At 40.9% G+C, this 25,506-nt stretch overlaps 1 protein-coding gene across 1 annotated transcript in view; it reads right to left on the bottom strand.

The window, feature by feature from the left end:
• Window positions 1–23,650, bottom strand: part of EXOC4 (exocyst complex component 4) — an 814,897-nt gene extending 791,247 nt beyond the window's left edge. Inside the window, exons 1-2 of the mRNA XM_060020916.1 lie at window positions 23,556–23,650; window positions 2,854–3,043 (exon numbers count right to left, since the gene is read on the bottom strand). Coding sequence (XP_059876899.1) covers window positions 2,854–3,043; window positions 23,556–23,641 — 276 coding nt within the window. The 5' untranslated portion in view covers window positions 23,642–23,650. The remainder of the gene's footprint in view (window positions 1–2,853; window positions 3,044–23,555) is intronic.
• Between the last annotated feature and the right edge of the window lie 1,856 nt (window positions 23,651–25,506).

Here is a 25,506-nt window from a genome sequence, read left to right as displayed (position 1 = left end):
TTCTATTGTTTCCTTTTGCTCAGAACTCCAGCATACTTGAAAATGAGGAGGACAGTGAAAAGACTGGCTACTAAAACAAATGTGAAATAATCAAGATGAGACTCTCCTTTTCAGTACCAGCAAACACTCTTTGTTTGGGCAAAGATACTACTGACTCAGAGTGATAGGGAGTCAAGGCAGAGACCACAGCAGTGCCTCCCTTGAGATTAGGACAAAGTCCTTCCAGTCAAGCACACTCATCAGAAAACACCAACACCAAGAGGTCCTTCACTCTTACTGTGATTACCCGAGGCAAAGCCAGAAGGTCAGCAGCTTTACAGATTCACTTTCTGACCCCTCTTGAGCTTAGTATATTGGGTCAAAATGGACTACAGTTCACTTTAAATCTAGAGCTACTGATCTATAGCTTTACCTAGTTTCACCGATAAATCCACAGGATGAGCTCACCACTTATAAAGGCTAAGAATTATAGAATTCCTTTTGAAAATGCCCAGTTAATTTTAAAATGTAAAGCGGTCACCACATTGCTTCAAAAAAGGTTAAGAACCTACTGATTGTGGAACTGTACTCTTCAAGGCTGAAACTCACATATAACAGCATTCTTAGAAGAATCATTTAGGTACCTATCACCAAATCATAAGGTCTAGAAGGCAGGGAAGAAAACATGTGAGGAGACCATAGGCACAGCCACCACTGGGCAGGTACATCCAGAGAATTCCCGAACCAATCAAATAGCACAGGGCAGCGCACTTCAAATGGTCTATGCAGCCCTCTGGCCACAGAGGTGCTTGAAGGTCAGCTGCTGAGCGCTAAGGAGGGGAGCCAGCATGAGGCTCTGCATCTCTCAGCCCAATAGCAAACAAGAGGCAACTGGTATGTTGGGGTTCTGCAAAATATCTCATGTACAAAGAAATGGGGGACTACTGCTTAAAAGATGTCTGAAAACCAGCATCAAGGACCTCAGAGCAGGGAGACCAGAGTTCAAATCCTAAATTTGTTGAGTGGGGAACAGACACAATTCTGCCTGGCAAGGAATCAGTGCTCAGTAAGTGGGACCAATTGTTATTTATCAGAGAGCAGTAACACAAGGTATTAAAGGAGTGACCCTCAAAATAAATAGCCAAGAACCACATAACTATGATGTGACAGTGTATAACCTTTACTTGATCCGTTCATCCCTTGGCCAAATATAAAAAATACCCCTTATGAACCCACTTTATCCTTTAAGAACTAAAGATGTGGCACCCAGGAACCAAAAGTTTTTCAAAGACCAACCACAGAAGGAAGTGGGGAGGGAGGGAGGGAAGGAAGGAAAGAAGAAAGGAACCAATTTCTGCCTTACAGACCAGAAATAGAGACACAGATGTAGAGAACAAATGTATGGACACCAAGGTGGGAAAGCGGGGTGGGTAGGTAGTGGTGGGATGAATTGGGAGATTGGGATTGACATATATACACCCGTATGTATAAAATAGATAATAAGAACCTGCTGTATAGCACAAGGAACTCTACTTCACTTCGCTGTACAGTAGAAACTAAAACAACATGGTAAAACAACTATACCCCAATAAAAAAAAAAAGAAGAAAGGAAGCAAGAAGAGGGAAGAAGAAGAGGAAGAGGAAGAGAGAAAGAAAAACAGCTCCAAAATATTAAAGACAATTACAAAATAAAAATGAATGCATGCTTGTCACTACTAAAGAATAATATTCAAGAACTTCAGTATTCATAAGTATTTACATTTAAATAATTTGTGAGTTAGATTTTCTTCTCAAAAACCACCAAGAATGTACAATGACTGCAGAGAAATCACAACTAACTTCAAATGGGGTGACATACTCAAAACCAAAAATTTTTTTTTTATTTTCAACTGCTACAGCAATACACACACACAATGTGTGACATGAGCACAATAAATACATTTAATACATTATAACGAGAGCCTCTAACAATAAAAGGCCCTAGAGTCTTAAAACAGCTCCCCTTGTAGGCTTCCTCAAGTTGAGGCCATCTCCTCTGTGCCATTTCACACTGCAATGAAAAGTAATGGCAGAGGGACTTCCCTGGTAGAGCAGCGGTTAAGAATCCACCTGCCGGGCTTCCCTGGTGGCGCAGTGGTTGAGAGTCCGCCTGCCGATGCAGGGGACACGGGTTCATGCCCCGGTCCGGGAAGATCCCACATGCCGCAGAGCAGCTGGGCCCGTGAGCCATGGCCGCTGAGCCTGCGCGTCCGGAGCCTGTGCTCCACAACGGGAGAGGCCACAACAGTGAGAGGCCCGCATACCGCCAAAAAAAAAAAAAAAAAAAAAAAAAAAAAAAAAAAGAATCCACCTGCCAACGCAGGGGACGTGGGTTCTATCCCTGTTCCAGGAAGATCCCACATGCCACAGAGCAACTAAGCCTCTGTGCCAAAACTACTGAACCGGTACTCTAGACCCCACGAGCCACAACTACTGAGCCCACACACCTAGTCCGTGCTCTGCAACAAGAAAAGCCACCGCAATGAGAAGCCCGCGCACCACCACAAAGAGTAGGCCCCACTGACTGCCACTAGAGAAAGCCTGCACACAGCAAGGAAGACCCAACGCAGCCAAAATAAATAAATAAATTTATTTTAAAAAAAGAAAAGTAATGGCAGAAGCCAAGGATCAGACTTAAGGGAGAAAAGAAGCAAGTCCAGATGCCCTCTGTGATCCTCTGCATTCTGGCTTTCCAGAAACCTGCAAAACTCCTGCAAAGCATCAGTATGAATCACTCGTTAAGGCTGTTACCACTACCAGGGCACCTCCAAGCTATAACACCTAGACTAATGGTAGATGCAACAATCACCAGATATTGGAAGGATGGAGGCTTACCTGCTTTATTTTGTTTCGGGAGTTGGTGATGCGCTCTGTGATGCTCTGGTACGTGCGAATGGCTGTCGTCAATTCTGTGTAGTGCTGCACGATCAATTCATCCAGGTCACGATCACACTTCTCATAGGCTTCTTCAAGACGCCCCTTCTCATTTTCTCTGTCTTCAACATCATCACTGGTAGACAGGGTCCTGGTAAAGACAGAATATATCAAGCTGAGGCAAACTTAAAACCCAAAAGTAGACGAAGGATGAGTTAGTCAATGAGAGCACATTCACCTCACTCACTAGGAAATGAAACAAGTTACTAAGAGAAAATATGAAACCGCCTGCACAGTAAAATCCAACAGCCCATCAAAATGGATTTATTGGTTGCCAATCCAAGGAGTCTTTCTCTTCACTTTTCCCCTTGGCATAATCAGGTAACAGGCAGCATGAGCTCTGCAAGAACCTGGGTAGGTCTTGATTTGTTGGAGTGAATTCAAGTACTTGCATTCCCCTTACCAGTGACAAGTCTGGCCAATGAGACCTAAGGACTCCTAGGAGTAGTTTTCTTTTTCTTTTTATAAAATGATATTTTATTTATTTATTTATTTTATTTATTTTTGGCTACTTTGGGTCTTTGTTGCAGCAAACAAGCTTTCTCTAGTTGCGGCAAGTGGGGGCTACTCTTCGTTGCAGAGCATGGGCTCTAGGCGTGCAGGCTCAGTAGTTGTGGCTCACGGGCTCAGTAGTTGTGGCTCACGGGCTCAGTAGTTGTGGCTCACGGGCTGTATCTAGAGCGCAGGCTCAGTAGTTGTGGCACACAGGCCCAGGTGCTCCACGGCATGTGGGATCTTCCCGGAGCAGGGCTCGAACCTGTGTTCCCTGCATTGGCAGGCGATTCTTAACCACTGTGCCACCAGGGAAGCCCCTAGGAGTAGTTTTCTTGCAAGAAGGTTAACAGGAAGCAGGTCCCTTTTCCCAACACCGGGTACTGTTATACAAAACTAAGATAATCATACATTAGCCATACTATAATCCTGGAAGGGGAAGCCAAGAGAAATGCCAAGCTACTGCCATTACATCATTGGGCCACTAAAGCAGCCAACCCACCGCTGCCTTACCCAGGAACTCCCTGTTAGGGGAGATAATAAATATCCATTGTTTAAGTCACTTTCGCTTGGTCTTCTTTTTTTTTTTTTTTTTAACATCTTTATTGGAGTATAATTGCTTTACGGTCTTCTTTTATACATAGCCCAAAGCACTATAAAATTGCTTCTACACTGAGGAACCGCCTTCCAAATAGTTCATTCAAGTGACATGAATTTAGTACAGAGCCCCCCAGCGGCCTGGAAATAAGGTCACAGTCATTCTAAAACCCACTACAACAGACGGCAATATCAGCTATACTACAAGGCAGTTCCTGCATTTACTTCCAACAGCACTAACAAGATTGATACGAATCAACAATAAGCAGGGAATGAGATAGATACACTTATTAAAAATCTTTCAATAACTTAGTTTGATACATGAACCACAGATCTTGTTTCCTCTTTTATCCTTCTTGGATAATTTTTTTTTAATTTAGTGTTATAATCAGTAACAAAGAAACCCTTTTCTCTTATCTGTTGGCTGCAGTAATTTAGTTTCATTAAATTCCCTCAGATTTGTCAGCTATACATTCAGCATACTTTATTTCATTTATCTTTTTTAATTTAGGGAGGGGGTAGTTTAGGCTCTCAATGATGGATGCAATCAATTATAAGTCCATCATTAGAACTGCTTTCAGAGATGGTCTGTCAGCGAATCAGTCACATAACCCCTTCCAGATTTTTGCAAGCAAAACACTGTACAACAGTCTTCTCCAAAATGTCATTTAGAGTAAAAGATCTTAATTCATGAGTCACATAATATATAAAACTTATCTTCCAATTTAGAGGGCGATTCAGCAGGCCAGTCTCTGACTTCAATCTAACCTCAAAAAAGAAGTTTGCAAGTGTGTTAGAGATGCCAAGAGATGGGGCCCAGCATGAAATGGGGAGCAGGAGGGATAGAAATGGAAGGAAGGGAAAGGTGAAGCCTGTGAGGGCTACAGGATACGCTCCAGGCAACACACTGGGAACCCCAAGACTTGAAGGAAGGCCTTTACCATGCCAGATCCTGTGTCCTCCTCTGTCAACTGCTAAGCCTACACCAGACTACCTCCAAGCTTACTTTCAGGTAGAAAATACCACACAAGCATTTGACTAATAAAGTAAGTCAGAGTAGAGAACTTAGGGGGAATTTGGTTTCAAAGAGAGAGCTACCAATACTACTTGCAGTATTTGGCTACAGGGTGGCTAAGCATATCATCCTGTTGTTTCTGTGATATATAACTTTGCTCTTTAAATCTGAAACCTTCCAGGCTGTTAATCTAAAGTAAAGCACAGTCAGAAAATGCCTTCAATTTATCAAGTGTCCCAAAGGGAAGAGTTCCCAGATATTGAACTATCATTTCCCCTCTTTCACAGCCAATGGCCACAGACTTTTTAAAGCTACACTGGATCAGTCTGCCATCTTTATGACGCTGTGCATGATTTCCTCCCCACCACCGTTTGTGGGAGGAAATGCCAAGCATTTCACATTGTTTACATTAACTAGTAGAATTACCATCAAGGAAGATGTCAGGCTGAGAGAGAGGACACCTTCTCGGGCATCAGTGGTCACTGTAACACATTACCATGGCATTAGAAATTACTTAGAAAACAGAAAGGGTTACTAAAATGAAGATGAGAAAGATGGGCCTATAGGAGGTTTTAGCTCCTATTTTCATTTTCAGAGAAAATATTTATATAAGGAAATAGCCTGTGCCATGTTTGCCCCACATTTGAAATTTATCCTCTTGATGTAAACTGGGCTGAATGACATTTTGCCTTTAGTCAAATATACTTACATAGGAGAACTCTGAGAGGACAAAACCATTAAAGTTTTTTTTTTTTAATTAGAGAAAAGGAAGGCAGCGATAATAGCCACTAATATCTAGAGGCTGCACATTTTATAGAAAGTATGTTTAATCCTCAGAACAGCCCACTGGAGTGGGTCCTGTGGTTATCCTCCCTCTCCCTTTTTTTTTATAAATTTATTTATTATTTATTTTTGGCCGTGTTGGGTTTTCGTTGCTGCACGCGGCTTTCTCTAGTTGTGGCGAGAGGGGGCTACTCTTTGTTGCAGTGTGCAGCTTCTCATTGCTGTGGCTTCTCTTGCTGCAGAGCATGGGCTCTAGGCGCTCGGGCTTCAGTAGTTGTGGCACATGGGCTCAGCAGTTGTGGCTCGAGGGCTCTAGAGCTCAGGCTCAGTAGTTGTGGCGCACGGGCTTAGTTGCTCCGCGGCATATGGGATCTTCCCAGATCAGGGCTCGAACCCGTGTCCCTGCATTGGCAGGCAGATTCTTAACCACTGCACCACCAGGGAAGTCCCCTCCCTCTCCCTTTTAATAGGAGAGGCATGAGATTTGACCTCCCACTTCACTCCTCCATACTGTCAAGAAATGCGAAGTCTGAGACTTTATCCTACTTAGAAGCTAACAAGTTAGCCTGCCACAGTTTCACGGATGCTGGGGGAAGTCACAAAACTCCCGGGTGGGTCAGAAGCTCAGGACTTTATTAGTCATAGCACAGCAAGTAACACGAGCATCAGCATATTTGTAGCAGGCCCCCTGCCCCCAAGACCCATGGGCGTTGGAAGGATGGGCCCAAATGGATGCCTACACATGCTGAGTTGCTGGAGAGGAGCCCTGAGCTTAAACATGCCTGCTTAAAGGCAGTAAACATGCCTGCCCTTTGCTCTGGAAAGGTTATCTCTATTTTCCAAACATGTCAAACATCCTTGACAGTCTAAAACAAAGGGCACCCGTACTTTGCTCACAAGAACTTCAGAAACACAACCTTCCCAAGGAGAATCGTCTCCCAACAAAAATGAAACCTAATTCATTGGGTTCCTCCGGGGACTGCATGGTGTCAAGTAATAGTAGACCATAAACGAAGATTCATTTCCAACCTGTTTTCTTTTCTGCAAAGTGAGACCAGAAATACAATGCCTCCCACAATAAATATCTGCACAATGAATGAATGATAGACCATAAAAGCAGACTGACTCTAGGGAGAAAGTTCCCACACATGCTACCAAAACGCAGCAAAATTCAGTGTAGGATTATCCTACTTTAAGCAAGTCACTTGACCTGAACTGAGAGCAGGGTAGAAGAGAACGTCTGTCGTCTAGCTCACCCCGCCAGCCAGGTCAGGAACTTCTCCTCGGCCTTCTAAGCCTCTGTGCAAGGGAAACCTCACTGGCCCACAAAGCCATTCACTGCAATCTTGAACTGCTCTACTTGTTACAAGGTCTTTCATTAACATAAAGCAAAACCAGCCTCTTTGTAATTTCTACCCATTGATCCTAGTTCCACCCTTTTCAGCAACATAAAATAAGTCTATTCCCTCTTTCATAAAGTCTCTCTTTAAATGGTAAAGGACTCTCAATAGTTTTTTTCTCACCTTCAGCACCTCCAATTTCTTCATCTGTTTCTCCCACAACATGGCAGCCCACCAGCCTTGTTACTTTCTTCTGAAGTTCCCTTGAAAATGGGTAACACTCACATAGGACTTACTACATTAATCTAAGTGGTTTATATATAATAATTTATTCCAGACAACACCTGTGGAGTAGGTGCCAATGTCCCCCCTCTTCTTACAAATGAAGACTGAGTTGTGCGTTTGAAGCACAGAACTTTTAAGTAACAGAGCCAGGCCTCAGACCTGGAGAGTCTGGTTCTTAAAAGGTTCCCTATCCTGCCTCAAGATGTGGTACTCAGAACTGACACAACATACTTCTAATAGGGTGTGACCATCCAGACAGGAAGAGGTTTTATATCCCATAATATAGGCACTCTATTTCTAATCATGTAACCTAAAACTACACAGTATTCTTTTGTAAATGTTGAGTCCAAAAATGATCCAAGATCCCTTTGACAGACAATCTAGCTCTCACTCACCCTCTACTTGGGAGATTTTAAAACTAAATGCACAAATTTACGTGCATTCCTGTGTCCCACATTTTGGGAAAAGAAGGTCAAAAGTGAGGCACAGGATATAAGTTACTGAATGTCTATTATACACCAAACAATGCATTAGTTATTTTGTACACATAATTTAAGGTGACTCTCAAAATGGTCTGGTGAGATAGTATCACCACCTTTTTACAGATCAAGATTCAAAGGAACAGTGAGGTAAAGTTGCACACAGCTAACATCAAAAATGAAATTAAAGCTGAGTATACTTGACGCCAAAACCCATGCCCTTTCCACTATACATGCTGTGAAACCTCCTTTCCCGCCTTCAGCTCCTGAGCTGCAGGACTGCAGCCTAATCAAGCTACAGCCCACATGTCAAGAGAGGAGTGAACAGCTAGAGATGTCAACAGAGCACCTGGCGGCTTCTTCAGTAGTAACAGTCTTGAATCTGGACAAGAAGGTTTAAAAAGCATGAGCTAAAAGAAGACATGGAGCAGAGGAGAAACTATTTGAAGTTGCCATCCCAAGATGCCTTCAAGTTACTGAACCATTCTTTAGAGCTTTCCATTCCTATCTCAAAATCATTATGCTTTACAAACTATTGCCAAGTTCATGGATGCACATAAAAGCGTAGATTCCAGTTAAGCTGGACACAGACGTCTCTGGATCACTAAGAATTTTTCACTAACACAGCTCTGGCATTTGCATGATGAATGACATCACTAACCATGACTAATTAATCCCAGGAAGGAATTTATTTACCCAGTGGACTAAAAGGACCACGGTACCCATGCTACGCTATTGTTAACAACACCTCGTAGGAACACATACGTTAAATGGTTCTAGTGAATTTACAACCACCAAGAAAGCCCTATAAACAAGCATAAAAACCCAGGGGAAATACCTGCAGGTCTAAAACGAAATTTGTCAGGTTCCTTTTTGATACCAGCTTCTGTATTTCAGTGTAGCCGGTCAAGTGTTTTGAAAGGAAAATAACTAGTCACTGATAACTGGCTCCTTCTATGGAACAATTTTGCTTTCACTTTGGACTTAATAGAGTAATGGAGTCCAGACAGGAGAAAGTACACAAAAGTCGATATTACTCTTTAAAAAAGACAAAAGCAAGATCAAATAAAAGAAAAAGCACACCTATGAAAACAGGGTTAGTCACCCAAAGGTAACCTATCACTCAAGAGAAACAATAACCTCCAGTCAAAGGCAGAATACGATGAAAAAAACAAATCTAGAATACTACCATTAGGAATACAGCAGAAGTGTCTTGCTTCTGACCAAATAATGTCAAACATGAGGCATCTGCAACTTTCAAGCTCTTTGACCTTGGGCAAGTCACTTAACATGCCTGGGCCTGTTTCTTTCCTTGTCAAACAGACAAGGTAAGAGAACCTGCCTCACCAGGTTATCGTGAGGATTGGAGAAGTGTGTGAATGTGCTCTGTAAAATATAAGGTGCCCTCAATGCGTGGGCTGACACGTTATTAGGAACAAATCAATCATTTGTGAATCACAACATTGTTAGCCCAAGTCCCCTAAAGCCTCCCCCAGTGGAAAATTCCTGAGGATGTTTATGAACTGAGATCAGACCTTTTCTCTATATTCTTACGGTGCCTGGTACATTAAGAGCTTAGATAAAGCTAAATAATGAGCAGCAGCAAGATGCAGGACCTGAAGAGGTCATGGAGGGCAGTCACCTGCCTTAAGGAACAACTGCAACTAGACTATCTCATACAAATAAATGTCAGTTCAAAAATCTATAGGAAAGGACAAGCAATAGCTACATTGACCCTCTTTCGTCCATTTAGTCATTGAACAAATAGTTACGACACACCTACAACTTAGCAGGCATAGCTGTAAGTGGCTAGAGACACAGCTGTGAATATAAACCAATCCCTCCCTCATGAAGCTCACACCCTGGTCTAGTGGGGGAAGCAGGCATACAACACATGGAGGCCGGGAGAGTGAGGGAGCAGCTATGGAAAAATGAAGGCAGGGTAGGGGGAAGGGAGACTCTTTTACACAAGAAGGCCAGGAATGGTTTCTCAGATCAAGATGCCATTTGAACAGAGCTTTCTAGAAAGCCGGAGAGAGCAGGAGGGGTGCGGCTGGCACTACCCGGGTAAACTGATCCCAGAGACAAGAGAAGACACACAGGCCCTGAAGTAGGACATGTCTGGCCTGTTCAAGGAAAAAGGAATGGTCAAGAAGTCAATGTGGCTTTAGAGAAGGGAGGACGGATGACAATGATAGGAGACGAGGTCAGAGAGGAAGCCGGGAGCCACATCAGGACAGCTTTGCGGGCTTCTACTCTAAAAGTGTTCTCTGAAGTCACCTGGGTGTTAGCACCAAAGAAAAGAATAACAGCTTTCAACCAACAGTTAATGGCGAATAATGAGTAACAATATTTACTTTCAAGTTTCATTTCAATTCTATCCCAGTTCTTTCCAAAAAAGATCTGAGATGGTTTGTATATACAAGAATGTGGACAATACAAATGAGAAAGAGGAACTAGTTGAAGACAAGCAGGACAACAATGCCATATAAATGTAAAACACAGGTACACAGGTCATACGGACAAACGTAGCATGTATGAAATGAGCCCCCAATTTAACTTTGGGGTTCCTAGTAGCCGATGCAAAAAGAGAACCCTAGCCAATTATATATAATTCCCATTCTCAAAAAGACAGATTCCAGTTGCTCTAAGCAAGCAAACTTTAAACTAATACTAAATTCTAAAAACAAAAAAAAAAACTTTCACTTAAAACAAGAAGACATGGACTTCCCTGGTGGCACAGCAGTTAAGAATCCACCTGCCAATGCAGGGGACACAGGTTCAAGCCCTGGTCCGGGAAGATCCCACATGCCACGGAGCAACTAAGCCCGTGCACCACAACTACTGAGCCTACGCTCTAGAGCCTGAGAGCCACAACTACTGAAGCCCTCGTGCCACAACTACTGAGGCCTGTGTGCCTAGAGCCTGCACTCCACAATAAGAAGCCACCACAGTGAGAAGCCCACACACCACAACGAAGAGTAGCCCCCACATGCAGCAACTAGAGAAAGCCTGCGTGCAGCAACGAAGACCCAACACAGCCCAAAATAAAAAAAAAAAATTTTTAAATAAAAATAAAACAAGACATTACACAATATAGTGACCAATGTCCTCAACAACCTTCTAAAAACAAAGTAATGAATTTTACACGGCCATTTCTTATAAGTCCCTTCAAGAACGTAACATTAAAACACAACTCGGACCTAAGAGATTTTCAAAGACTCTGAATATAGTCCAAAGTATTAAGCTTTCCAATGATTTTAATCTAAGAATAGAATTTAGGGAATTTAAAGGACTAAACGGAACAAATCATGTTTCATTAACTTCCTCCTCTGAGCAAGCCTTTTGATAGTTCAAGCTGACCAGACAGAAATTCTCTGAAGAGCGTCCACAGTACAAGTATTTGGTATTGGAGGGCTAATAGAGGACTGTTAAACATTGTAAGACAGAAAAGCATGTAGTAAGACTGACAACAAGTGTGAAAAATTAGCCTGACCAGGGCTCTTGCCTGAGCCTCAAGATTGCCAGGCTGTCACTCTGGAAGCATTTTAGGGTATTTCAACAAGTAAGAGTGCCCAGAGTACCATATGTTATGGACTGAATTGTGACACACACACCACCTACCACCACAAAATTCATATGTTGAATCCCTAATCCCCAACGTGACTGTATTTGGAGGCAGGGCCTAGAAGAGAGGTAATAAAGATTAAGTGAGGGGCTTCCCTGGTGGCGCAGTGGTTGAGAGTCCGCCTGCCGATGCAGGGGACACGGATTCGTGCCCTGGTCCGGGAAGATCCCACGTGCTGCGGAGCGGCTGAGCCCGTGAGCCATGGCCGCTGAGCCTGCGCATCCGGAGCCTGTGCTCCGCAACGGGAGAGGCCACAACAGTGAGAGGCCCGTGTACCGCAAAAAAAAAAAAAAAATTAAGTGAGGTCATACAGGCAGGGCGTTAATGCAATGGAACTGGTGTCCTTCTAAAAAGAGGAACAGACACGAGAGCCCTCTCCCTCCCCACACACTCAGAGGAAGGGCCATCTGAGGACACACGAGAAGATGGCCATCTACCAGCCAAGAAGAGAGGCCTCACCAGACACCAACCCTGATGGTACAAGACCGTGATCTTAGACTTCTAGCCTCCAAAACTGTGAGAAAATTTGTTGTTTAAGTCACCCAGTCTATGGTATTTTGTTATGGCAGCCTGAGCAGACTAATACACCACCCTATAAAACACAGGAGGTGTTATTCTGGTTGGGTAAAATCTCAAGGCAGATGTTACCAGTAATCCCCCCCTTAACCTCAGCAACACAGATTCTTCCCCAAGAAGAGTTACCTGCCTGATAGAGTCTCAGATAACTAATTAACCTGCTATAAGAAATATTTAACATAATACACCTGAATTTTGGTGACACCTGCAGAATAATCAGCATTAAGTCAGGCTTTCTGAAAACAGTTAATATGCTTAATTGTCTTCTAAGGGCATTCCTTGTTAGCATCCAGTGACCTCTCCTCCAGGAATGATAAAGATTAAACAATTAATGGAAATCACTTCAAGCAACTCAGAGAAACTAATTACAAGTAAGGCTCCACATATCCAGAAATCACTTACCAGGAAGCTACAGCTCTATAGATCAAAATCTACAGTAAGAATCAAATCTCCTCAGTGATCCCCATTCTGGGAAGTACTCAAAGTGGGCCCCTTAGCAGATAAACTAGATGTCACTGAGCCCCTGCACTTTTTACTCATCAAGCACCTGAATCCCTCAATCAGTACCACCTTCTCTCTTTTTCGGACAATTCTTGTGAATTTTTTAAATTGCATAATGGAAAAAGCAGAAGGAGTCATCTTTACAACATATTCTAACATATTATCATAAGGCCCAAACTGAGTATTTTTAAACTCTCAACAAATATTCAAGGGTTAACTAGTTTCTGAACCTCACTCCAAGTAGGACGAAAATGAACAATTAACTTACTGATCTTTCTAGAACATAGTATTCCTTTTTGTTATTGATCCCAACACAAGAAAAAAAGAGTCTAGAGCTGACATGATTCTTGAAAACGTGAATTCTATTTTCTTTTCCAAACTGCTTTTAACTAGAAGATATTAGATTACACTATTAGATCCGCTTAGCCGTTATTTCAGTGTGAGTCAGATTTTCTTTTCTTCGAAAATATGTAACAGCCATCCTAAGAAATGCCTGACAGTAACAATATACCTATTATATCAGGAGGGACACTAAATACAGTTCTGAGTAGTGTGAAAGTACAAACTGAAAAGGAGGAAAAGAGTTTACTACGACTATGAACCCTAACCAAACAAGTTGAGAAGTGGTCTTCAAAGCCTATTAAATGAAGCAGACCCCTTTGTATAAGAAGAATAGTCTACAAAGGCTTCCAATGAACTATAAAAACTCGTAATTCTGAGTTTTGTAAAAAAAAAAAAAAATTACACATTAAATATATGAGATGTGTATCACTATATAATCACATAAGATATGGCTTCACTCAAAGCATAACCAAATCTACATTACACTTTTAAATCAGATTTTATTATATTCAATTAGACATCGCAATTGCTTGTTTCTGAATTATGTCTTATTAGATCCCACAAAATACAAGATAATCCCATCCCAATTGATAGCGAATCCCATCCCAACTGATAGTGATTCATAATGACAAGTCCCTCTGAAAAAGTTTTCTGATGCATAAAAACAACATCCCCTAATTCACTACAAAGAGATTCACTTAATATCAAGTGACAGTAAACAATTTCTGCTTTAAAGTCAATTGAAAATTTCACTGGCATCTTCCTTCAGACAGTGCTTAGGGCCAATTACTACACCTGACACATGCAGTTTTTCTATATTTCAATTAACTCGGTTATATAAAACACTTGTGGGGACCAAAAGTATAAATCTTGTAGCCAACAGAGAAGGCCATTACCAAAATTAAGTAAAATCACCTCTACCAAAAGCATACAACAGTCTAGGGTTGACAAAGTCAACTTAAAATCTCCCCCACCCTTACCGAACCAAACCCTACCTCTTTCACTCCCATTTTAAGCCCCATGTCCTTAAAGCACTGTTTTCAGTCATCTCATTTTTCACCTCCTGGGGAATGTTTGTTACTACAACGCATTACAGCATTTGATCATTTTAAACATGTATGCTATTCCCTAATGAGAAGTTTCTAGTGAGTTCCTCAGAAACAGTGTTTTATAAGATATTGATAGACATTATGTGGTAATAGGCTATTTTGGAAATTCTGGGTTACACAAATTGAAGGTTTCCTAACAACAGTCATTTTCAGGAGACTTTAATATGTTAATGTACAAGGTACCTCTGGGCGGGAGGTTGTCTGGGTAGGAGCGGGGTGGATAGAAGAGGAATATATTATGCAGCATTTCTGCAATTTATTAACCTACAGAACCTTGTCATTCCCACCACCTTCCCTCTCCCCAGCATATACATATATTATAAACATACATACACATGTGAAATTTTTATGGAAATTTTCAAACACAAAAATTAAGAGACTCATTGAATAAACCCAGCTTCAACAATTATCAACACATTCCCATCTTGTTTCATCTATACTCTCACTGACTCCAATCTTCTTATTTTGCAGCAAATTCCAGAAGTGATATCATTTTTACTGGTATGTATTTCAGTATTTATCTGTTAAGAAGAGTACTTTTTTTTTTTTTTTTAATGCGGGACGCGGGCCTCTCACAGTTGTGGCTTCTGCCATTGCAGAGCACAGGCTCCGGACGCGCAGGCTCAGCAGCCATGGCTAACGGGCCCAGCCACTCGGCGGCATGTAGAATCTTCCTGGACCAGGGCACGAACCCGTGTCCGCTGCATCGGCAGGCGGACTCAACCACTGCGCCACCAGGGAAGCCCAAGAAGAGTACTTTTTAAAAAGAAAAATAGCCATACCATTATCTCAGCTAAAAACAAGCTAACAATGCTACTTGGTTTCTTGTATTTTCCCAAATTATGTCCTAAGGGCTACTCAAATTAACATTTATTAGACTCACCTGAGGCTCTTGTTAAACAGCAGATTCAAGTTAGGTGGTTCAGGTGGCGCCTAAGAGTCCGCATTTCTAACAAGCTCTCAACTGACATTTGAGTACAAAATAACGTCTCCCGTAATATTCAGCACAATGAGGCACCAAGTTTCCAACAGAAAAACACCTGAATTATGTGCCACGGTATTTTTTGCAAAGGCTTTATAAAAACTTTTAAAAGAATAAATGAAAGTCAGAAAAGTTTCTAAGGATCTTGAAATACTTATTTTTCTTACAATGTCAAATGATACACGAGAATTTTCCCTTATAACTTCCTGTTAAATGGTGAGTCTCAGTGTTTTTCAAGGTGAAAACCACAAAGGACTGGCTATCATAAAGACCAAGGTCATAACTCATTTCATAGCTTGAAAGCAGTTAACAAAAACGTATGGAGCAGCAGAGTATAAGACAATAGGGTAGGGCTTCCCTGGTGGCGCAGTAGTTAAGAATCCGCCTGCCCAAAAAAAAAAAGAAAAAGAATCCGCCTGCCAGTGCAGGAGACAGGGGTTTGAGCCCTGGTCCGGGAAGATTCCACATGCCGCAGAGCAACTAAGCCCGTGCACCACAACTACTGAGCCTCTGCCCTAGAGCCTTGGAGCCACAGCTACTGAAGCCCGCGCGCCTATAGCCCGTGCTCCGCAACAACAGAAGCCACCGCAATGTGAAGCCCGTGCACAGCAACGAAGACCCAACGCAGCCATAAATAAATAAATAAAGACAATAGGTGACTTCCCTGGTGGCGCAGTGGTTGAGAGTCAGCCTGCCGATGCAGGGCACACGGGTTCGTGCCCCGGTCCGGGAGGATGTCACATGCCGCGGAGCGGCTGGGCCCGTGAGCCATGGCCGCTGGTCCTGCGCGTCCGGAGCCTGTGCTCCGCAACGGGAGAGGCCACGGCAGTGAGAGACCCGCGAACCACAAAAAACAAACAAACAAAAAAAGACAACAGGGAAGCAGAGCTCACCACTGCAAACTGCAAAAGGCCAGCACAGGTTGCAAGCGTCCCAGTGCAAACAAAAACAAAACCACCGGGCTTCCCTGGTGGCGCAGTGGTTGAGAGTCTGCCTGCCGATGCAGGGGACGCGGGTTCGTGCCCCGGTCCGGGAAGATCCCACGTGCCGCGGAGCGGCTGGGCCCGTGAGCCATGGCCGCTGAGCCTGAGCGTCTGGAGCCTGTGCTCCGCAACGGGAGAGGCCACAACAGTGAGAGGCCCGCATACCGCAAAAAAAAACCAAAAAAAAACCAAAAAAAAAAAACAAAACCACCACCAACAGAAAGAGTCTAAGTACTATGTCACCCAAAGAAAACCCATTTACCAGCCACACTAGACCTCAATAAACAATACCATCACAGGCATTAAATAAAAAGAACTACATTTTTTAAAATATGTACATAAACAGATGCAAACTAGTTCCTAGGCATTTCTAAGAGTTCTGGAGGAAAAGTTCCTGAAAAAGTACTATACGAAATGAACTGTTTCATTAAATACTCTGTAAAATACTGCAAAATCAGAAAGACCATCAGCGCTGAGATACCTAGCTCACCTTCGCGCCACAACTTCATTTAGCACATCTGGTTACTTTATTCTTCCTCTCTGAGCATAGGCAACCCAAAATTTGACCCATGACGATTAATATCCTGAGATATTTTTTAAAATATGAAGCACTGATAGACTTCTACTGCTGGAATGGATTAAATAACAGGAAATAGATTTACCCTCCCATCTGAAACAACAAACAGAACGGGTTTCAAAACCTTGGACATGAAAGCTGTTCGAATTTGCAGAGCAGAGTCCCGGAGAGGAGAGAGCTACCCAAAGCACCCTGGCGATCTGTGGAGGAGCTCCCTGGAGTCTTCCCCTGAGCATGCGTGCGTGGTAGAAAACTACTCAAGGCCACAAAAAGAACCACCTGAAAGCACTGCGAGAACAATTATCTGAAATCACACACAGCCAGAGTGAAAAATCTCATCACTCACAGAGCACTGGGTGGAGTACTCAGGATTTTGCCATAGTACTGAGACAAAATGGCCCTAAACTAATGTTGCTCTGCTCCCAATTAGCAAAATTTAAAACAGGACCTTAAAGGGCCACACTGTTTCCAAGTAACAGCCACATCCCAGAACAATGCTCAAGAATATTTATAGGAAACAAAGATATCCAATATCAGTACCCAACAAGGTAAAATTCACAAAATCTAGCATCCAAAAAGTGGCAAGGCACACGGGGGTGGGGGGCGGGGGAGGGGAAATTAATCAACCAAAACTAACCCCAAAATGACAACAGATGATGAAATTAGCAAAGAACATTTAAACAGTTATAACACCTGTATTCCATGTTCAAGAAGCTATAGGAAAGACTGAAGATATTTTTTTAAATACCCAAATCAAACTTCTTAGAGAGCAAAACCACAATCTAATAAAAATTACATTACATGGAATTAACAGCAGATTAGGAATTGCAGAAAAGATTAGTGAACTTTAACACACAGCAACAGAAACTATACCAAAAAATAAAAACTCACCAAGAAGAAAAACCCAAAAAAATAAAAGGGGGGGGAGAACATCAGCGTTCAGTGAGCTGTGGGACAACTTGAAGTGTCTTAAACTACTTAAAGGTAGATCTGACAAACAATACATGGACTTACACATGGAAATCTACAAAAAAATTGCTAAGAGGAGTTAAGTGGAGAGAGATACCCTGTTCATGGATCAGAAAACTCATATTGTTAAGACGTCGATTATCCCATATTAATCAGGACATTCAATGCAATCCCAACCAACATCCCAGCGGGTTTTATTCTAGAAATTGATTAGCTAATTCTAAAATTGATATGGAAATGCAAAGGACCTAGAATGGCCAAAAAAACTTTGAAAAAGTAGAACAGAGTTGGAAAGCTTACACTATCTGTCTCCAAGACTTATAAAAGCAGTAATCAAGACTGTGTAGAACTGTCATTAAGATAAACAGATGAATGGAACACACTAGAGAGTCAAGAAACATTGATAGCTCCACACTGGCCACCTGATTTTTGACAGAGGTGCCAAAGAAATTCAGTGAAAAAGGAAGTCTTTTAAACAAATGGTGTTGGAACCACAGGATATCCTTACAAAAAAACTGAACTGGAAAAAAATTGACAGGGATGCTGGAAGTGTTCTCTATCTTGACACGAGTACTGGTTACACAGGCAAAAATTCATTAAGCCATATACTTAATATGTGTGCACTTTACTATATGTATGTATACCTTAAAAACGGAGACATTAAGTTATCGTGTTAAGTTTAGCACACAGAGTAAGATCCCATATTTATCTTTTAAAATATTTCTATCTATCCATCCAACATCTCATACAGAGAGAGACACACACACAGAGAGATCTAAAATTAGGCTCACCTAATATCAATGATGGTAACTTATGGAGGATAAAGTTTGGAAAAATATTTTTTACTTTCATCTTCACATTTTTCTGCATTTCCATTGTTTGAATACTTTATAATGAGTATGTACTATTTTTATAATAATGCAATGATTTTTAAAAGCTGAAAGCAAAGTTATTAACAATGGTTAATTCTGGGTGAATATGAATAACTTATATTTCCTTCTCTGTAATTTTCTACCACTTTAAAAATATTCATACAAAGATATTTATATTCTTTTGTTATGCTAAAAAAAGTGTTAACTTTGTTATAATTACAACCGTTAAGCCCTGTAGGTACCTGGACAGGATCCACACAAAAACCTTAAAAATAAAAACAGTATTTTGGGAAACAGGATTTTTGGACAATGTTTCTCTTTGATGACTTTTTTTTAACAAGTCTATGTGATACGATTTTTATAAAGGAAAATGGGAAAAGTTACAATGACAAGTGTGCATAGAAAGAGAACAAAAAGCATAGAATGTTGGTGAAGATCTCACATATATCCAACAATGGAGAAAAGATAATCTTTTCAACAAATGGTGTGAGAATAACTGGACAGTCACCAAAATAAAAATCAATCTAGACAGAGATCCTACAGCCTTCACAAAAATTAATTCAAAATGAGTATGAGACCTAAATATCAAACACCTAGAAGTTAGCATAGGAGAAAATTGAGATGACCTTGGGTACAGCAATGACTTTTTAGCTACACACCATCCGTGAAAGAAACAAGTGATAAGCTGGATTTTACTAAGATTAAAAACTTCTGCTCTGGACAAGACGAATTCTCTGCCTAGAGAATAAGAAGAAAAGCCACAGACCAGGAAAAAATATTTTCAAATCACATATATCCACATACATGCAACAACACTGTCTAAATGACAGTGGGGTAAACACTTCCCTCTTAATCATGCAGTAGAGGAGAGTTAACAGAGACAATCATCAAAAATACTCGGTTTCTGGCAAAAGCACGGAAAAACAGGTACTCTAATACACCACTTGTGGGGATGTCAATTACCGTCTTTCTGGAGGACATTTTGGCTCTGTCAAAACACAAAATGCACATATACTCTAAATCAGCTATTCTCTTGCCACTGCCATGGACTTACACCATGGATATACTGCCCAATGTACAAGAATGCTCGTTGCAACATATTTTTAACAGAACAAAAAATAAAACCAAAAGTATGTGTTAAAAAGTGGGGGGGTATGGGCCACCAATTAAATAGACTATGGTGTATCCATGTGACAGAATACCACCTAGACACTAAAAACAATGAATAAGATCAACGTGTGCTGCTAGAAAAGATCTCCAAGATAAAGAAAAACAAATGAACAAAGGTGCAAAAGTGCACATAGTATGATCCCATTTGTTTAAAGCACATAGAATATATAATTTTTATGAATATTCCTTAAGTGCATATAAACTCATAAACAATATTAGATATTAATACATTAAAGAATATATATTATTTTGTTTAAAGATTATACATTCACACATACTTAAATACAGTCTTATATTTCCCTCAGGACACTTAAAAGGGGTATGTTTCAGGAGGGAGACGAACAGGGGGGAAAGTCTACTTTTTATTTTGTACCTCTTGAAATATCTGAATTTTCTAAATATGTAACTAATTTTTAAAAATTATGCATATAATTTTAGAAAATCACATATATAATTTTTTAATGGCAACAAGGGTTATCTAGGCAAAGAGACCATGGTCCCTTCGGTTTGCTTGTTTATAGTCTTTTTATCTTTAATAAATGTTTTACATTTTATGTCTGTTCATATTTTACATGTTTCTTATACACACATAAGCACAGATATATTTAAATCTAGCTTCTTTAGCTGAGTCTCAAATTATCAAAGAATTACCATCTTAAGTCAGCTATACAAGGTTTCTTAGTTACAAAGAGAACATTCTGTCAACTGGCATCAAACATTCTAGTCAACATAGCAAGGATATTTCTGATGGAAAATTATATCCTGGTTGCTATCTGGCAAACTTACTCAAATCAACTTTCTAACCAGAGAAGCTGGGGCTCCTGGAAAGGAGGAAATGAACATTTGGGTGCCTTCTCTGTGCCAAACTGTGAGGCACTTTTACATACTCTTATTTAATTTTTTGAAAACCCAGAGCACATTGTATGATTATCCCATTTTACAAATGACAAACTAAGACACAGGGGTTTTTAAGTAATGAGTCCAAGGTCACTTTACATGGATAATACAGTAAGGCTCTGCTACCTATACCGAACCTCCCACTGAAGACTCTGACAACATTTATCTATAAGAAATGGCTTGGAAAAAACCTGATCGTTATCACCCCAAATTATAACTATATACCTCAAAGCCTTTAAGAAATTTCAATGCTAAAAATTACACGAGGTTAGAAACTTAGACATGGGTTCCCAAGGTATCAATTCTGTGCGTTTAGCCAGAAAAATGGGAATTCTTTTGCCCCTTACATCCATATATGCTTCCAGATGCCCCAGGGCTTCCAGAAAGTTTATACGTGTTTAGTTTCCAGATATACCAACAGTAATTTTCAAACAGTACTGCATCACTAGAGTCAAGACTCCCCCGGGTACAAAGAGAGCTGGAAATCCTAAAAACCATCATGAGACAGGCTCAGATGGAGAGGAGTTAGTGCTCCTCTCCATCAACACTAATCCCCTCACGACTCCGAGGACTCCGAGGACTCTGCTCTGAACAGTGACCACACTCCCTTCCTGCCACAGTGTGTGACATGGACCTCAAAGCTGTTTGTTCAAAGTTCTGATCAAAACGTGGACTCCTTCATCAAAGTTTACTTTGAATTAAATACAGGGCTGACCAAAATACTCTGAGGAGGAAGGGGATTTAACAGGTGTCTATCATAAAGGATTTACCAAGTTTTTGAAACTCCAACTTCTGTGAAGACATAAAAGTTGATGACCATGTGAGCCTTTAACTGCCTTCAAACCTCCTTGACATCTGTGAGCAGAGTCTGTCCACAAAAGCTCCGCTCCGAGGTTTCAATGAGGTCTCCTCAAGTCACAGCCCAAGTTTGTCTTCCAAATTAAACCAGCTATTAAAGGCCAACTCATAAAGAGAAAAGAGTCACATGTAATTGGGAAGTAAATCACCTAACAGTAAGTGGTAGACACATTTCCCAATTAAAAACCTGACAAGACCTCACAAAAATAAAATAACATCTCCAAAATGCCATCTTGCTTGTTTCCTATTTAGAAGGGCTGCCTGCCCCAACTTCACACCAAACAAAAGGTTGGGGTGGGGGGTGAATCAACAGAAAAGTAGGAAAATGCTGTGTGGGTACCTTGTGTGTCCAAATAGTACATCGGCAGGTAATTAGGACTCTGTCCACCCGATTAGTTCCATTTTAAAGGGCCAGGGGCAAAACTTAAAACCAAAAGCTGTGGTTAGCAGCAGCCTCCAAAAGACGCAGTCCCAAACACCATGCATCCCCTCATCAAAGCACGGCATCACAGCAGAACCTCTTCTGCAAAACCCCATAGTCCACCCTTTGAAACAGCTGACCCTCCTGAAATATTTTTATTCAGTATTTTATAAATGGTTAAGAATTTCATTTATGAGTCTCAAGGCACTTAAATAACCCATCCACCAAATGTAACACTTCCATTACAATTACACTATACTTCTTTAAATCATTTTGACTTTTAAATGCTTTAAAGTGGACTATCCCTCTAACAAATTAATCATTTAACTATTTGGTACCATGGTTGCAAATAGTGATGAGATTTGGTTATTCCCCATATATACTCCTACCCTGTCCTCAGGTCAAACCCTTATCCACCTAGTGTCTTTTTTCCATTTAAAAGATGCTTGTAACAATAAATGCTGTTTATTGCTAATAGGATGAATATGAAAATATAGTGTTATGCTAATACATAATGTAGTACAGAAATGACACCTGTTACGTATCAGAACGGAATTGAAGGAGAATTTTTAACATTCACTATTCAAAAAGGAAAAACAACTGCTCGTTGACACAAAAAGATAAAGCTAAACTATTCAAACTTTTCAAAGGACAGTGGACTCTATCACTAACAAGTAATTTATTTTGTGACAAAATGACAGGTCCAAGGAAACACGGAAGAGAACTGGCACGTACCAGATACATCTTCAGGGATGCTCAGATTTTATAAACATGAGCCTAAAATGATTTTCCTTTTTGAGGCTTGTTGCCAAAGCAACCAGGAAAGCTACAGTCTTTGAGAGAGAATTTGAAGTAGAGGTTAAGGATAAGAGGAGGTAATCATGAATACAATGTTGCAAGACGGGTAACACAAAGAATACAAATTGAACAGACAGACAAAGCAGCAACTTCAGAGTCAGAACAATTTACTAACAAGAGATATGCATCCTCCGTTCTTTTTATTTTCATTTATTGAAATGGGTTTGAAAGGGTTCTCCACCCTTATAATTTATTTCACTTAAAGAAAAAAGAGCCTCTGAAAGGTCGACCACTCCTACTCCCACCGTATATAGTCTGGGAAAATGATATGCATAGAGGATAACGTGAAATTTGTTTTGTTTTGTTTTTTAAAGACTAGATCGGGATAGGAAGGCAGAACAAAAATCAAACACGGATGTGTGCTTTCAAACCCACAGCCCTTCTACCAGCTCACTACAGGCTCTCGTATTTGAGGCTGTGGCCATTCACAGGTGGTTGGAGGTGTCCAACGTGTGAGAACACAGTCTGCAACTCGTGACAGGAGTCTCCGGACTTCAGGGCCTGACACCCAGAAGCCCAGGGAACAAGATGCCTTCCACAATGAGCGGTGCTGAAAGCAATCGATCAGTAAATGTATGAATAAGTGAACACACCTGGCTTTCTCTACCAAGTCCCAAACAGTGTGCTTTTAGGGCCCCGGGACCCTAATGCGAAGCTCTGGCCCTAAATTAGGAAAACACTGCGAGGCCGGGCTCCTCCCTCTAGCCCAACCCCAGAGAAAAAGGCAGAACTGTGGGGGCCCTTGGGAGGGGCTGAGGGGAGGCAAGGAGGGAAGGGAGGGGTCAGCAGGGTAGAACCCAGCTAACCCATCTCCCTTCCAAAGCGGAGGTCGAACCGCTGCCCCCGTCCCCTGACCCTGCCTCCCTCACCTGATCACAGAGATGAGCAGCCCCGAGGGGTCTTTGCTTTTGCTGACTGTGCTTCTGTATTTCCCACCAGCTCCTTCTGCCGCCATCTTGGTACAAGGTGGAGAGCAGCTGAGCCAGAAGGAACAGAGGGTAAACTCTGTAATTGACCTCTGGAGAGTGCACCAATGGGAGAAGAGAAGTCCAGAGTCACGGAACTGGATAATCCAATCGGTAAAGGAAGGAGGCGGGACTGAAGCAGCAAGTTTCGAGGGCCGACGCGCGCTCTAAGCATTCTGGGTACTGTAGTTTTCTTCCACGTTTCCTGGGCGCGCAGAAAAACTGATCTAGTTGCGACTTGATGAAATCTCCTAATGTCTTCATTTGCATTTATTCTGATCGTGGGTTTTTTCCCAGTTTCCTTGTTTTTAGAATTTTATTACTTTTTAAATCAAATTTATCTGACATTGCCAAAGTGCGTATGTGGGGTGTGTATTTAAGTAGGGTCGGTGCTTGATGTCTATATACAAAGTTTTTACTTTAAACACTGGTGGTTAAGAAAAATCCAATAAAATGCGAAAATGAATAGACACAGAAATGCTTTTCTTTAGTATTCTCTAAAACTAAATGTTTATACATTCGTTTAATGCATGAGTTCGATTATTTTGACATTTCCAGGTAATCCTAAAAAACATTTAAGCAGGAACACACAAATGGATATTGATAAAGAAAAGACAGAAAAACCGAAAAGCAACACTGACCAGACTGCAGATTCCTTTTCTTCCCAAGCTAAATAAAATATAGTTGGTAATGATGCACAGTTGTGCTTTATTAATATTTTTACTGTTAAGTTTTCATATGTCCTGCATTCAACTCTACTGGCTTAGTCACTAATTCAGCAGATGAACTAAAAAAACGATCAGAGTAAGAATAGAAAGTGCATAAATCGAGGAACAAGAAGAAAAATAAATATTGACAAGGAGGGAAGGCAGTGAGTGATCTCCTTAGTAGAGGTAGAGATTAAAGAACTTCAGAGACGGATAGAAAGCAAACTCAGAGGTCCTGGAGTTACGAAATAGCAAGCACAGAGAATGTCCACTGCTTTGATTAGGCAGATATAAGCTGGTAGAGGTTCACAGTGATTTTTTTTAAATAAGTTGGAAATATATTTTTTTTTCTCTTAGTGTTCCTTGCCTTTGGCCCAATAATTCCAGTTCTAGGGACTTTGATCCTAAAGAAACAGAGATACAGAAAAAATACTGAAAATTTTAAAACAAAAGTATTAAATAAATTATGGAATGTCCACAAGAGGATAGATATATTATAACATATAGCCATTGGAAATCACAATTTTAGTGAGTTTTAATGAAGAGAATATGTTCATGATGTAAGTGCAAAAAGCAGGCTATAAAATTAAAGAACTTATATATATATATATAGAGAGAGAGAGAGAGAGAGAGAGAGAGAGAGAGAGAGAGAGAGGTAATTGGGCCTAGTGGCTAAGGATGCAGGCAGTAGGGAAAAAAAACATATGATCACCTCAGTTGATACAGAAAAAGCTTTTGACAGAATCCAACAACCTTTTCATGATGAAATACTCAGAAAACTAGAAATAGAAGGGAATTTATTCAATGTGATAAAGGATGTTTATTAAAAACCCACAGCTAATACTCAATGGTGAAAAACTGAAAGCTTTCCAGCTATGATCAGGTACAAGACAATGATGTCCATTTTGCCACTTGTACTCAACAAAGATCTGGAAATTCTAGCCAGAACAATTAGGCAAAAAAAAAAAAAAAAAAGAATGAAAGGCATTCAAATTAGAAAGGAAGAAGTAAAACCATCTCTATTTGTAGACAACATGGTTGTACATATGGAAATCCTAAAGAAATTTTTAAAAACTATTAGAGCTAATAAATGAATTCAGCAAGGTTGCAGGACACAATAGCAAGGCAAAAATATCAATAGTGCTTTT

The sequence above is a fragment of the Delphinus delphis genome, chromosome 9 (assembly GCF_949987515.2).
Source record: "Delphinus delphis chromosome 9, mDelDel1.2, whole genome shotgun sequence".
Classification (NCBI taxonomy): domain Eukaryota; kingdom Metazoa; phylum Chordata; class Mammalia; order Artiodactyla; family Delphinidae; genus Delphinus; species Delphinus delphis.
Note: the sequence above shows the minus strand (reverse complement) of the source record. Positions and strands in the feature narration are given on the sequence as shown.